Source organism: Chamaea fasciata, unplaced genomic scaffold (assembly GCF_029207755.1).
Source record: "Chamaea fasciata isolate MVZ Bird 193981 ecotype frontalis unplaced genomic scaffold, bChaFas1.0.hap1 SCAF_3, whole genome shotgun sequence".
Taxonomy (NCBI): domain Eukaryota; kingdom Metazoa; phylum Chordata; class Aves; order Passeriformes; family Sylviidae; genus Chamaea; species Chamaea fasciata.
In genome coordinates this window covers 20,678,124-20,694,950 of record NW_027094088.1, presented here as the reverse complement: position 1 = coordinate 20,694,950, position 16,827 = coordinate 20,678,124, and the positions used below count along the sequence as shown (strand labels likewise).

The following is a 16,827-nucleotide window of genomic DNA, read 5'->3' as shown; positions in this document are numbered from 1 at the left end:
AAATAGATAAACAATTTGTGATGTTCATTGACCAGTTCATTATAGTAAACAATACAGAGGTAAAGCATTTCAAATGTGTACAGAAGCTCACAACCATTACAGATCTGCTCAGACTGCTGCTAACACTCAGCATTTCTAATTTGTTAATTGCCAAGAAATTTTTCCTGCTTCATAACCTGAAATGCATTAAAGAATATGGAGTTCCTGTTTTATCTCAAAAACACCACAAAATAAATCAGCTTACATATACATTCAGAGTGGGAGAATTTAAAAGCCTCACAATCTCTGTGTATCACAACTTTTGCTTCCTTTGTGCTACTGTGCAAAGACAGATATGTCTTTGCCACTACAGATAGCTCACATCCTTCCTTTTCTGTCCTTAAAAGACACTTGGAACACAGATGGCTTAAATGACCTGGCAACTTTATGGAGAAAGAAAAAGCATATTACTCTTTTTATGAAGATATTAACAGTTAAGGAAATGGAATAAAATAGATGAACAAATAAAGACCTGCATTATCATTTTCAGTGGAAAAATATTTCTGCCTGAGGAACAGAGGTACATCATCCAAGAAGACAACAATGAAAAGGGAGCCAAGAAAATGCAACATAAGTTAACCATGTTAATGTACGACCAAAGTAGTCTTCAATACTGCCAGGAGGATTAACTAGTATTAAGGTATTAAAGCCAACTCAGATTCAGATTCCAGAACTCTAAACACTTTTTATCTTTACAACAAGATCTGGATGTAGATAATTTATATTTCCACATTCTGAATTTCAAAAGACAGGTTAAAATGCAGGTATTTGAAAGCAAATGTCTAGCTCAAAAAAGCTATTGCTTAGCACAAATGTGCTAAAACTCAGGGGTGAGTGAAGAATCTATTCCAAGTAACTAAAAGAAAAAAAGTATCACTGATAATAAGGAAAATATATTTCAAAGGGAACTTTAATATTACACATACTTTATTTCTCACCATTAGAAACGACAGGAAATGAAAATAGGAAGTCCTTATTCCTACATATTACTTTAAGGCTATTAGCTGATGCCTCTGTGACCCGAAACAGTAAAAAATAATTTTAAAAATCTCCTAATGAGTGACAGTAACATAAAAGTTAAAGTGAAAAACCTGCAGAATAATGTCAAATATATTCAGGATGACACTGCTAATCACTACCTAAAAGCATGTCTACCCCATACTAGCTAGGGGAGAGGAGAAGAGGGAGGGGAATGTTGTAGAGATTTTGCTTTTGTCTATGGTATGTGGGTTTGGTTTTTTAAAGGGAAAAAATACCAAATAAAACAATTTAACACCATCAGTCCGCATGAAAAGATAATAATATAAGAGCTGTGCAATCTTTCTGGACAATATATTAAAAGGAAATTGAGATTGTGAGGACTAAGCAAGAAAGATGGTCCTGGAAAAAAAAAGACAGAGCAATAGTTGAAATAACAGTGCACTATACAGATATGTTTTTCTCTTATAATCCAGGGAATCCATATAATTTTAATGTACCTAAAGACCCCAGGCTACATTAGAAATACAACTTACCCTGTGGCACATAACAAAATGTTGAAAAAGAATGCACTGCTTCAGGAAAACAAATTTTTAAGAGTAAAGGTGCAGTGAATATTTGTACTGCTGTTACGAAAAAAAATTTGGGAAGTCAGGGATATCTGCAGGTTTCCCTTTCTCTTCCCACTACCCCCCACTAAATATTCCTGAAATCTCCAATAGCATTCCCTAGCTGTAAGAATGGCAAATTACCTGTATTTTAATAGTCAATGTTTAACACCTCAGAAAACACACCTTACTGAAGACACAGAGAAAACATAGGGAAACAATTAACAAATTGCTATAACTTAGCCTTATACACCTTTCATTCTGTTACTACTTAAATCCATGGCAAAATTTCTGTTTCCTTCAGCTCATGGGGGCACAGAGGATTATGTATCACATAATGATGTGACAATGTATCACATGTAAATCAGAGTGCACACACGAACTCATAGAAGGATTAACATAACTAGGACACCTCTTTCCATTATCGATAAAGCCTTGAAGGTGGGTGCCACGAGGAAAATGGAACAAGGAGGTTATAAGTGACCCATAAAAAAGAAACACTCACCTCCCTGTGACAGAGTCAAATCCAAAATAAAGTTCTTTGCAACGTTCACATGTCTGCCCTGTCACGGAGGCATCTTGGCAACTACATTGGCCAGTGATTTTATCACAGATCTGATTCGCAGACCCCGGTATGTGGCACAGGCATGGCAGACAGCCAGTGACGCTGGATGGAGAAAAATAAAAACCTGCAAAAGAAAGGGACTTTGAGAATGTTTGTTATCTCTCTGCAGGCTCTTCTTCAGAGCAAATGCAAAACAGGGGGACTACATTAACATGTCGGTGGGGAAGGTAAAGACCCAAGGGTGTGAGAAGTACTCAGGAGTGCACCACAAGCAGTAGAAACAAAAAAAAATAACATACAGGGAGAGACATTTGTCCATTCTAGTCTGAGATCTCAGCTCTGAAAATGGCTAGCTGCAAACCATAAGAAATGAACATATCTTCTCAAGAACATCTCTTAATTTTTCTTAACCAGTGGTTGACTTAGCCCTTGAAACAAAATAATCTTTCTTTGGAAAAACTACATTTGATGAGCATTTCTAGGTTCTTGTTTATATTTTACTCCTCTTTAACTTGGAGCTTGTAACCTACACAAATACTTTCACAGAATCTAATAAACTTACTGATCTGGTATTAAAAAGCTTTCATCCTGAATCCTGTCCTGTTCCTGCATTATTTCCAGTTATGAATTTGAGCATGCATTTCACATTCCCCACAGTATATTTGGTATGCTTCTGCTATGCATCCTATGCTTCTGCATCTTTCATCCTATTGCCCTCACAAGCAATCTTTATTTATGGTGATATTTATCTATAACTGATAAATACAGTTAGATACAGTTTATACACCTCTAATCTGGTCATTCAAGAATTTACCCCTTATTCACAACCTCACTGGAAGTTCCTAACAAAACAGACTTAATGCACATTCTCTTAATGATGCTGTTCCACTTGCACAATTTATTTCACTATGTATGGACGTATTTCATTCTTAATAATTTCTTTCTGATCAGAAAAAAAAATCAAGTAATGGCATGCCAGTAAAAATATAATTACATACGTTTCCAAAACATTTTCTATTTTACTTGATTATTAATAAACATTTAACTGTTTTTTTCACATGAGTTGTTTTCTTTCTTTTTCCCCCTCCCCCCTCAGAGTGGTACAGTTTATTAAAAGTGTAGCAATGCATGAGAGCTCTGCAAATGATCCTGATGCCACAGTATTAAGAGACACTAGACAACAAGAAGTACCTATCTTGGAACATGAATCCTAAAATAGGGCCATTGACAGGAGTTTCTATCTCCCTTAGCTGGTTGCTATTAGTTATTATTGTACAACTTCAATAGAAAAAATTCAGCTGCCACCGTGATATGCAGCCTTTGCACAGACTTCTCAGACACTTGCCCTCTCTCCAGATCAAGTTCAATCAGTAGTTTCTTAGTCACGTTCTCAGCTACTGAACATTTTTTGCTGCCCAATAACTTCCCGATGTCCTGCTTTATAATAAGGAGCCCAAAATTATATTGTAACATGTCATATTGCCCAAGGCCTTATTATTTGTCTTACAAGAGATAGCTCTATATATACACCCCTAGGGTGGTATTCTCTGTCTTTGCAGCAGTGCTGCACTGTGAGCTCATATCCAAATAGCAGAGGAACTAAACAAATTGAAAACATTAGAATTTTACTGCTCAAATCTTTGTTCAAGTTTAGCCTCTGGTCCTCAGTGAGATAAATCTCAAGTGGACAGTGAAGTGATATCAGTCTCCAGTTAACATACATTCGCATCATAAAAAACCACGCTGTTGGCACTTTATTCCAGAGAGGCCCCGAACTGAGGCAGCACAGAGAGCAAATAGCCTGAAGTTATTAGTGAGGCAGCATGTATTATCTCCTGCTGCACTTCTCTGTGCTCTGCAGTGCCCATCCTGTGCATAAATAGAGGAGACCATTTCCCAGCAATGTCACTCCTGAGCACAATGAACGACTCCACTCAAAGAACCGAACAGGAAGGTTGGAAACAAGTTTAAGCCTTGGACTCGTGCAGAAGGTCAAAGCACGTCTGCAGGACCCACTTAATAGTTGCAGTAAATGGTAAGCACTCAGGCTAAACCAGATCCTTGTCCATCTGAAATTTTGCATGGAACTATGCTTTGTATAAAACAACATCTAAGAGAAGTCTATAATGGGCAAATAAGCATATCTCCAGAAAATAAATTCATTTTCCCTGACCAGGATCAATTATTACAGCATATACTGCTTTTATCATAGCTGTGAAATTACTAATTATAATCTATACCTTAGTGTTAAACATCCTGGCTCTCCTACAGCCACACTGCCTAAACCATGTAGAGCAGTGAAGGATTTGGTAGGATATTTTTTATTATTATCTTTTAGAAACTCTCTAAAAATTTCTAGACACTACCACAATTACTTTTTTTCCCCCAGAGGTAGCAGGCAAAGGCAAAACATTTTTTTTAAAGTGAAGGATAGGAGAATGCAAAAAATTTCTTCCCTCAACTGATTTGTAAGTAAATTACCATGATCAAATGTAGAGGAAAAAGAGGAAACACGAGATTACAAATTCATACTGTTTGTCATAATCATTATTATTTACTTTCACCATCTAGAATTTGACTCCATCTAGGTAAGAGTAACAACTTAATGCAAGCTTAATTTACAGCAAGGTTAGAAGGGCTCATAAAAGTTGCTTTATGAAGGATCCACTGCTGTATAATAGAACCAATTTCCAATTTTAAGACAGCCACCACAAATCTCTCTGAGATCTATGTATGTAACTAGTATTATGCTTATTCTTTCTCAGATTTTTTTCCAATTCAACCATAACTGATCACATTTGTCAATCAAACACACTTTTCAAAAGGAAGAATGAAAGTCATAGCAAAGTATTCAGCTTCTTTTTTCAATCATCCTCTTAGCATTTCTCCCACTGTATAGAGAAGGAACACATGACCAATTCCTCAGCACTTTTACATGCTTACCATCTATGGCAGTAATGTTCATTTCTTAACCACAGGCTGAACTTCAAAATGCACAGTTAACCACAGCAGCAATGTTGCCACAAGATAATTCACATTCTTCTGGCCAAGAGATGTAGTAGGTACATAAACCCTCAGTACTGGTGCCCAGACACACATCCTACATGGTACTTCACATCTTTTCCATACTATGAAGCACTCTATGCAAATCTGTGGTTTATGGAGTAAAGAAATTACAAAACAAAATGCCTCTTTTACAGCTTTGCTGTTCTAATAACAAGATCAAAGACCTGTGTTGGATAAGATTTGTGTGGCAAAAATCCCAATCAGCCACACAGTTCCAGAATGAGGCAGGGACAAAATGCTTACAATCATTTGGGGGTCGAAGAGAACCTGTGTTTCAACCAATGCAGCCTAGGACATCTCAAAAGCAAGTTTCTGTACAAGAAAAAATTGCTCTTTCATTTTGTTTCATGCTAGAATCAAGCATTCCTCTCTTTGCATACACCATTAGTTTAAAGAAAAGATAAATGTACACCAATCTAGCAAAATGTTACCTGTATGAAAACAAACTGGAAAACGGGAGGTCATGGATACAGCCTAACAGATGAAATACACAACTGAACACGCCAAGAAGAGCTTTAAGAAAAACAATCTCCTTATAAAACAATTTCCAAAAGCTACAATCAGTTTGACCTTTTCTCAATTGGCAACTCTTCCTGCTTTAAGATTTCAGTAACTTTTGGAAGCTTCTCGGATTTTATCAAAGCACATAAAAGATATGCTACACTGGGACGTTGTTTTAAATGCAACTTAACTTGTATCATAGATTTGAAATGTCCCAACAGACTCAGAAATCCTCAGTATGTTTTCAGGGCTGCCAGTATTCACACATTTGTGTTTGCCTTAATTCGGCTGTGCTGGCTACAATTACACTTGGAGTACATTTTTATATACATCCGGAGCACGTTTTCTTATCTTTGTCCCAAAACAAAGACATAGGACATGTTTACAGTACTTGAAACCAATTAGAATCTTCTATATGGAAGACTTTTTTATATCCTTCTGTGTTTTGGACAAAAGTCTCTTTTGGCACATACTAGCAAAGAATATTTACATAAAAGTCAGAAATATTAAACATCTAAATGAGCTCTCACTAAAACAGTGAAAATTGCACAGCTCACTGTGCTCTCCTAAGATCAATACAGTGCTTTTACAAAGATAAGAATTTACACTTTCACCTGCAGCACAGAGCTCAGTGCTCAGCATATACATGCTCATAGCTATTAGTTAGAACATTTAAAAATAATACTTACACAAATACTTTTTAAAATTATTTCTCTTTTTACCAGGAACTATTGTGGGACTATTCCTCCGAGTGCCGTGTAAGCTTTTCTACAAACCAGCCTGTTCACACTATCAATTAAACCTTTTTAAACCATTTAGTTCTGCATAAACCCTGGCGTTCCTTTTCCAAGGACAAGGGCGGTCACTGACTCTGGGAGCCTTGACATCGCTCCTCTGCCGATCTCTGATTAAGTGGCTGCTATAGAGGGTTAGCAGGTCAAATAGCACTGGAGGAGGAACTAAGAAAAACAGAATGTTGCCTTATTTATTAGTATATGTACCTAAAACAATTTAAATGAAAGCATTTTAAAAAATACTTAATGGAGGTTAAGCAGCTTTTTTAACCTCTGTTCAAATTATTGAATGGCATATTAAAACCAATGGAGCTATAATGTACCTTTTAATGTGACCTGCTACTTGAATAAATTGCATATGTATTTAATTTGAACTAAATCTATCTGCTTAATATTATGACGGAGGGTAGGTTAACATTACCTATAGTTCCACTTTATCCACCTAGTTTTTGAAACAAAAACATTGAAATACAGTACCGAGCTCCCCATTTATGATAAACTTTTAAAACCTGTTTACAAATACAGCACAAAATCTTGAACAAATATGTAGCAAACTGCAAATATCACCCACTTGTAGGGCCAAACTGTAAGTAGTCCTTGTGCAAGCCAGCACAACCCCAACACAGCAAGGCAGGTGAATGCTTTCTAAGTGGCATGTTTGCCAGCCTCATCAAAGTTTAAGCAACCATCTCTGTGCCTCCTGCCATGCTCAGCTTTATGCATGAAGTGTCATTCCTGAAGAGCATGCACTCTGCCTTCCAAATCCACATTTTTCATTATGAGGATAGCTGCTGTTCATTAGATTATGCCAATTTACCTATTTTTCAGGGATTGGGACATAATTTGTATATTTTCTCAATATCTAGAAGTAGCCTAACCTTATTTTGGACATGTTGAAACTGCAGTAACAATACAAATCATACAACATCTGGAAATAGAATAAATATTTGATAGTGACTAGGAAACTAATGCTTTCTTCTCACTCACACAGTTAGGAAGAAACGGAAAAATAATTTTAACATATGTCAGAGAGATGTCAGACATGAAGCTGTCTAAACACAAGTTAAAAACTGCAGGAAATTACACCAAACAAAGCAAAAGTTACTACATCAAATCAATTGTCTTCCAATTTCCTTACCTGGTTTACACTCATCACACCTTCTCCCCTGGCGCTGAGGCAGACAGACACACTGCCCAGAAACGTGGTCACAAACTGTTCCTGCCAACGTGCCCAGAGCATCACAGTCGCAGGGCTGGCAGCCACGGGCATTGCTCACGCTGAGGTTGTACGTCTGCAGAATGCACTGACTGCACCGAAGGCCAGTCACACCAGCTTTGCAAGGACATTGTCCTGTCGCTTTGTCACAAAGCAGAGAGCCATTTACTGTCCCTGCCTTCTCGCAGTTACATGGCAGACAAAGGAAGGAGTGACCTTTCTGCACTCTGTGGTACCCATCCAGGCACTGGTCGCAGCGCCTTCCCCCGATATTTGGTTTACACACACATTGCCCCGTCCTCGCGTCACACACGGTTCCCGAAATCGACCCTGCAGTATCACATTCACAAGCCTTACAACCAGTTACATCCAACCCATAAAAGTTGTCCATGCAGGTGTCACAGAGAAGCCCTTTCACTCGTTCTTTACAATTGCACTGCCCAGAGAGAGGGTTGCAGAATTGGCTCACTGAGCCATGGCTGTTGCACCAACAAGGCTCACATCCATCTTCATTAGAATATCTGAGAGCTTTAAATCCAAAATTGCAGCTATCACACCTCAGACCTGGAAAGAGAAAAGGAATTAATAAAAATAATTAAAAAAAAAAACAAAAAACAAAAAAAAAAAAAAAAAAAAAAAAAAAAAAAAAAACCAAAAAAAACCAAACCTTAAAAGCTACTAATTTCATTTTTAAAAAGGGTAAGTATCCTACACACGAAATAAAAACAAAAAGAGAGGGAGGACTGATATTCTTCACCAACATAATTAACAGGACTGACAAGGCTGCACAAAGCAATTGAATAACTGTGGCATCCCAAAAATCTGTTTACTTTTCCAATTTGTTTCAGAAGCAATGCATTTCTGCAGGCCTCTCAATACAATTTAAGATACTTCTGCAAGAGATTCTTTGTAACATTTCTAAGACAAAGCAGAATTAATCTCTTTGTGCCCCAGAATGGCACCTGTTGCACAATCAATGCCTATGTGAACTCTTCACCCTATATTGTAGAAATGCAATACACAGAGAATTGCACTGGGCTTACGATCTGTTCTGATAATAGATTTATATATTGTATTAGAAACATTAAATATACACTAGGACAGCACAAGTTAGACTAACTATAACAAATTATTTGCTTAACACCATACTTCAGTTTTATCATTGATTGCATTTATGTTAGTCTTTACTGTTAGCCCTTACTGAAAGCAGAAAATGTTTTCCATAATCCAAATTGAAATATTTTTCTCTAAATGTATGATTTAGTTAACTCCTGCAGTACATTCAAATATAAACTGTTTTCTTCATGCTTCATCCTGTAGTTTTATTAGCTTTGTTTTCAAAGTCAATGCTTGCTTTATCCCTGCCCCAAGGGATGGAATTTATATGTTAGTTTATAAAATGTACATTACAAGAAAGCAAACTAGATTATTATATGAAAAATGCAAATTCAGTTATGTATTTTTCCCTTGCAGTGGGAAAATCCTTCACTATGAAGCTATGCCTTAATTGTTTCATATAGCAAAATATAAATACAATCTTCCATCAAAATATTTTCATAATTCAAAAAAAAATACAAAACCACACAAAAATACATCTAGCAACTTACATGTAGAAAAATAAAACTAAAAATGGTAGGGAATGCATTATATATATATATGGATAAAAACTCAAAAACTCCAACAGAAGGCGAGTTCCTTTAACAGTGATGAATGACTCACCTAAGGCATATCATTTAATTTCAATAAGGAAAATAAAAAAGGACCACTATTGCTGCAAATTTTAAAAATAACTGTATTGTTAACAAGAATTATGACTCATTTTGAACTATTAAAATTGGTCTACATGGATTCATATCATATCAGTTTTAAAAATATGCGCAGTGCTTATTTGAATATGCCATACATATTCCTGACAGGTAATCTATTCCTAACGATACTGAGGAAGGCCTACAGGGCATCACATTCAATGTTAACAAGTACAGGGGAGTTAGCACGCTTGGCATTTAATTCACATTCTTCTACCTTTTTATTCTAGATGAATGACCTACTTTAATAAAATTATTGGTGCTAATGTATTTTACTGGTGATAGAATCATTAGTAAGATTTAACAGTTGTGTTAACTCTAACAGTTCATGTTTCATAACATTGCAGTCCATAGTTGCATTTTTCTGTTACCGTGTTTGTTTAAATAGATAAAATGGCAACAGACAGATTGCTCTAAAAACCAATTTAGAAATCCAAAGAGGAAAGTTCCCTAGTAAAGTTTGCTGCACACGTTTCAACACACAGAAGCTTATTTACAATTGGTTTGTAAAACAAAAAAGAGAATCTAGTCTGGAAAGAATTAGGTCTTTATCCTGCAAACAAACACTTGCATAACTACAGCCCCCCATCACAGCTACAGATAAGCACAGAAAGCAAAGATCCACACTTTTTTTTTTAACAACTATTTCAATGAAAATAAAAACAATTTTTAATGTTTCATCAAGGGGAGAAAATGTAATATGTAGATAAGCAAATACATGAGAACCAGCCTGCATTTCTTGTCTACCAAACTGCCACCAAATTAAGAAGTGTTTTCACAGGTTCAAACGTCAAATGTGGGCATAGAATATATAATTTAAAATGCTCTGAAGTCCTTTTTCTTGAAGGTAGAGAAAGGGTTTAAGATGCACAGAGGCTTTCTACTCCTAGCACCCTTTTCACTGTACAAAAAATACAGCATTCCACAGGAAAAAGGACTGAAACTATTCAGGCTTCAATCTGCTTAGAGCTATTTTCATTATTTTTTGTTTTTCTGCATTTTCTTCTTTCTTCTAATTTCCAAAAGCAGCAAAGACAACATTACAAATGAATCAACATTCACAAGTGAGGGTGTATATAATACCAAATATATTAACATGTACTTGAACATAATTAATGCAACCCAGAACCTGGTTAGGGTGAAGAAAAAAATAGAATACTAATTCTGTTAATAACAAAGCAGAAGAGGAATTTTTCTTTTTGAGACATATGCATAGTCTGAGACATGTACAGTTACCATGCAAGGCTCACTTTATCAGGAAATTCTCCTTGCATAATATTCCCATACATCAACATTTCAAAGTGTATTATATATACTGTGTATTTTGGGCACTTGATAAATTTTGTCCTTATGTGGCTGTGGCTCCCCTCAAATATGCTGGAAGTAATAAATTGCTATAATCAAATCTAATTTCTGAAAAATACCTGTGGGAGTAACAAACAAAAAAGCACGTCTTGTAAAAAAAATGATAAATAACACAGAAGGTAGCAGTTTATTATAATCAGCTTGGCATTGAATTACAAAATTAAAATTATGTGGCCCTTGATAACTAACCCTAGCTATGTACATGATCTGTGGAATTATGTTGACTTATTTTGCATTTCATAGGAACAGTTCAAAGAAATATAATAGAAAAAAATTGATAGATTTATCACAAAGGACCCCGTAGCACAGAATATTTTGAGAAAAAAAATCCATTTATTTTGGTCTATTAAGAAAACTAGCATGGAAACGATTTGCTTAGAACTCATTAAGTACAAAACACGTTGAAAAAGTGCTAATTTCCTACAAGAAACATCTACACAGTAAGCAAATTACATTATTTCTGTGACTTATTAGTATGGAGCTATGTAAGCTAACGCAGCTATGCCATAAAGAAACTTCTAAAGGGTTGATTAAACTAAGCTTCAAGCTGTAGTTTGATAGAATTATTAAATTAATAATTTTTCAACAGTTAATTTCATTCATTTTTGCAATCTGCCTTCAGCAAAGAAGCTTTCTATACCTTTCATTTAGAAACCAAGTGTGTTTTATTTCCAGAGAAAACAAGAAAAATGGCTCTGAACTCTTGCATTACACATACCAATAACATTTGCTTTGCACTTGCACTGTCCTGAATTTTGGTGACAGGTAATATCTCCATTGACTGTCCCAGAGGTATTACAGTTACAGGGACTGCAGCCATCAGGGTTTGACTGTTGCAGATTGTAGAATCCTTCCTGGCACTGATTGCATTGACTGCCAGACACATGTCTCTTACAATTACACTGGCCTCCAATCTAGAAAGATACAAAATATTATAGAATGATGAACATATCTATTTTTAGATGATACATTCATTAGCAACAAGAATGGGAGTATGAGTCGGGGAGGAGAAAATTTTAAATGGAACAGAAAAAAAAATAAGCCTGTGAGCATTTTTTTTTAATTTGTTGAGAGAGAGGAAAAAAGAGAAATATTGAACAGAGTGTAACTATTCAACTTTTAAACAGAGTTTAAAAGTCCTGCTTTTTCAAGACAGAAGGGGGAAAAAAAGTGAGTAAACAATGCGGCTGTATTTACCATCTGGATAGAGAACCTGCAAAGAAAGTTTACAAAATTGCATTGTAGATATGATGACTTCTATTAAAATGAATAGTTTTTTGAATCACAGTTACATTAAAGAACTATCATCTCCAAACATTAAGTTTTACTTTTTTTTTCAGCACATATGCTCATTTATTTTAGTGAAGATGTTAGTTAAATAAGAATGAAGCGAAATTGAAGGTTTTCCTTTCTGATTACGCATCCAAGGTACATTTCCTCTCCGTTTACTGAAGGATGTGATCCAACAGCTCAGTAACTGGAACCCTCTTCCTCTTTTCTTGGTTCAGCTGAAGTCCAAGCCATTCCACTTCAGTGGAGGTATGTAAAGGTCCTCACCCTCTCCCTAAAAACATGTAGCATTGCTATTCAGAAGGAGCTGACACATCCTCTGTTACCTCTGGACCAGGACCTGGAAGTATGAGTCTCACATCTTGTGCAAGATTAAAGGATTCCTGAAAAGCTACCTCAATTTCAGACCTCTGAAAGCCAGGGAAAAGCTCCAATCTTTATATTCATCACTTTCCAGTATGGTGGGGAAACCAACCACAGGAAAAGGGCAACAGCACAGGGATGGAGAAACAAAGACATCAGTTAATGCACAACATAAAAACAATCCCAAGGAGTCAAAGCAACACAGAGATGGGAATTGGAAAAAGGTTTGGGATTCATAATCAAGGAACAAAAACTAACTTTTCTAACTGAAGTGTTCTGGGAAATGCGGAAATAAAGACAGTGTGTTATAAGGAATTTTCTTTGAGTAAGTGTATTTTTTTCAGTGCAAATATTTACAAATATGAAAAAGTACAGCAATTCAAAACCAGTATTCATCTATGACATCAACAACTTTGCTTTTAATTAGCTACTGAACCAAAATTTCTCCTAACAGTTGCCTTTTTCATCTTTAATCCATGAGTCAAGCCAACCTGAAACAACAGGAGAGACAAAGCTACTGGCAAGTTCCACTTAAATACTATAATAACACCCTCAAATCTAAAATGAAGCTCTAAGCTTTATCAATACAAAAAAAAAGTATTTCAACATCTAATAGTAAATTCTCAGTGCAGGAAATACTGAATAAAAGTTAGAGCAGCATATACTCCTACCCTTTCCTCATAAAAGAGTTCTGTAGTCCATAAAATCTCTTTAATATGACTTCTTGATACAGATATACTACTGATATGTATCAGCCTTATTTTTCAGGAAGATGTAGATATTAAAAAGGCAGGACAACAGCAAGTATGAGAAGAGTTAAAAGACCACAATAGCAGAAAACACAGCAACAAGGATTTTCAAGTTAATTCACTTTTAGACTGGATTTGATCTAGATATTTAGCGTATTATAAGAGACTCAGTCATGCATCACAGCCATTCATCAGAGAACTCACATGTGGAAAGCAACTCTGAGTTTAATCCTAAATGAAGAAAAATACCCAGTTTAATGCATAGCTGTAAAAGAAACATTTTTGTGCTAGTGATCGCAGCATACAGAGGTTACACAATAGCACTCAACTCATACCCCAAAAAATTTTGAAGTAGCTCCAAAAGTTACCATAGGAAGGAAAGCATTACATGCAAAATGTCATCTTCAGTAAGTGAAAGTAAGATCAAAATAGCATAGCTAAATAAGACAGGATAACCACCACCAAATTTTAAAACTAGAATAAGGCAACACGAAAATGAGCATTTAACAAGCAACATGCCTAAAGAATGAAGAAAAAAAAATTGAATGTCAGAAACAAAGTAAGACCACCAGAGAGTCAGGGCAATAAAAAATTAAGTGGTATGATTAGTAGATTCAGAGTGGACATCAGAACTTTTAACTAAAAGACAAGTGCGACATCAGTAACAGGCTATTCAGAGGAGATCTGGAATCTCTCTTCCCAGAGATATCAAGATTTATCCAGACAAAATCATGACTGACTGGATATAGTACTGACAACAGTTCTGCTTTGAGGAGAGCAGATGACCAACTAATGCTTTTATGATTATATGTGGCATTCAGGAAAGAGGACCACAACAGAGATCACAAAGGAAGTCTTCCACAGCTCTTCACTATGGAAGAGGTACTACCTTTCTATATCAGGAATGATTTTTAAGACTGATTAAAAACAAAAGAAGTCAGCAGAAAAATATTCCAGCAAAATCTCATCTGTTGAAAAGTGACTACACGTGAGACTAAAGTTCTAGATGACAATAAAATATAACGTTACTGAAATACTTGGTAATTGCTTAAATCAACACCAATAAAAGAGGAATGAAATTACAACAATCTCCTTAAAAGGCTGTAAGGAAGTTTTTGAGATCTACATTCTAGTAGGCTTTTTTGTACTATTATTATCCTAGATTCTATTAGAAATTAAAATGATATCTTGGAAAAGATTGGTACTTTTTTCCCAAAGGAAAATCATGCTACATGATACTACTGCATTTCTTTAAATCAGCAACATATCACGTACACTGAACCAAATGGATCATCAAAAAGTCCAAATTAAGTTCTACATCAAGAAGTACAAACTTAATGCCTGGGGAAAACCAACACCTGACTACAGGTAGACAGTGATACATCCAAATTTAGCTATTACCACTCAAGAAAGAAGCTGTTAAAGCTGCTCCATTTCCCCTACAAATCATTTGGAAGCTCTGAAGCAGTTTAAAAGGCAATAGGAATACTGTGATTATCAACAAAAGAACTGAAAATTACACAGGAAATCTCATTCTGCCATAAAAATATGATTTGTATCAACATTTTCCATAATTTGTGTATCTGGTTACTCTCTCTAAAATAAAAGAGGTCACAGAGTGAGTAGAATAAGCAGAGATACAAATGAAAAGAGACTAAAGACATTTCAGTTTGGAAATAAAGTACTGGGAATAATACAATAAAAATAAGAAAAAAATTTGAAAATTAAGGGAATACAAGACTACAAAATCGTGAGTGTCTTATAGAATGAATATTCTTTTTTTTTCTCAAGTTATAAGACAGAACACCCATGAAATTCTAAGAAATTAAACTTAAAGGAATTAATTGCTTAAAAAATTTAATTAGATTAATTTCATATGTGAACAACAAACATGTGGCTACTCAGATGAAAATCCTGAGTTTAGCTCAGGTAGCCCAAAACCCCTAAATAGTTGAAATCTCAAAAAGCACATCATGGCAGGATCATGCTTCTGGTAATCAGAGAAGATATTGGGCTAAATTAGTCTCATTTCATACAGCAGAGCTGTTCTGCTCCTGAATACCTGGAAACCCATGGCTAATTGTGAGCAAAGGCTAGATAGTTCCAGGTGCCACAAGCGAAACATAGATTACTAAGTGCTAAAAGAAGCAACGAATATCAGGATCTTCAGCATAATTTTGTGTCAAGCTATTACAGGAAGCAGTAATTTTCATCACATACACTTGCAGAAAATGTATTTCCCCAAATTTTATCATAACATGGTAAAAAAAATTATGCTTGAAGAATAAATATAACTCTTCAAACGAGGGAGAAACGTCTGGCCAACTAAAAAATTCAAATTTTATCCAGGAACCAGCCAACAAAACTATTTACAGATCTCCTTGTAAAAAGAATATTTGGGCTTAATCCAGGGAGAACTTGATTTAAAAATGAGAAATAGAGAAAACTAGTCTCTTTAATTGTCTTTACAAACAGAGATGCACCAAAATAATCTCTGAAATGCTTGGAAGTGAATACTGTTTCAAAGAAGCTGAACAAGCAGGTAAATGTTTATAATACTGCAGAAATAGGTGTACCACAGGTTATAACACGGAAATCTACATCAAAATGGGGAGAACAAACCATTTCAAAAACTACATAAAAATCCAAGTGAATTATGAAGGAAAGAGGCTATTTTTATTATAACTGTTATTATTTCTGTAAATGTAGCTTACTCTGGAAACTATGGTATCATTGAAAATATTGGTAGCAATGAATATTTAAAGGTTTTGTTAACCAGAATTTCACCTGCTATTCACTGGAGATATCACTGAAATTTCCCCCCTTCCCCAGTTCAAATGTTATCTTAAAGAAATGTATCTTAAAGATAAATATTCTTCTTTCCTATTTTTTCTATAACCAGTGCTGGTTACAGAAGAGGAGAAAGCATTCTGTGCTCCTGTTACTTATGCCTGAGAAGCCTGATTCTGACCCAAAAAATCAGCAGACACAAACAGCCTGTGTATTAACATGACCATCTTGGTACGAAATCACTGATGGAAAATATTGTCTGGATTGTTCACTCCGAAAATGAACCTGGCCAAGCATTACTATCAAGTGGTAGTGTGTCTTGGGACCTCATAATTACAATTTTTATTTGATACAGAAAATCACTGATGCTGAGTTCACATGTATCCCTTGTGTCATTTATAATTTACGTACAAAATACACTTTATTCCTATATCCTTGAGTGTAAATAGTTACTAAAGGTATGCCAGCAACCTTGTCCTGCATAAACAACAGATGCAGCTTTGTCCTTAATCAGGAATCCAACTATTTAATGTGTCTGAATTTTAGGTGTTCTGCTGAGTTCACCTGCTTTAGACTCTTGTGATACCACACTTTAACTGGGAGACACTTTAACATGTTACGTCTAGAATGACAAATTGAAAGTGAAGCCTGTTCAGCAACCCTTCCAATGTCCTGTTACTAGACTGATACACAGACTT

The 16,827-nt window shown here is 35.5% G+C and overlaps 1 protein-coding gene across 1 annotated transcript in view; it reads right to left on the bottom strand.

Annotated features, from left to right (window-relative positions):
* USH2A (usherin) overlaps positions 1-16,827 on the bottom strand; it is a 380,780-nt gene that overhangs the window by 305,688 nt on the left and 58,265 nt on the right. The window contains exons 12-14 of the mRNA XM_066178272.1: positions 11,656-11,851; positions 7,690-8,331; positions 2,131-2,314 (exon numbers count right to left, since the gene is read on the bottom strand). Of these exons, the coding sequence (XP_066034369.1) occupies positions 2,131-2,314; positions 7,690-8,331; positions 11,656-11,851 (1,022 nt within the window). The remainder of the gene's footprint in view (positions 1-2,130; positions 2,315-7,689; positions 8,332-11,655; positions 11,852-16,827) is intronic.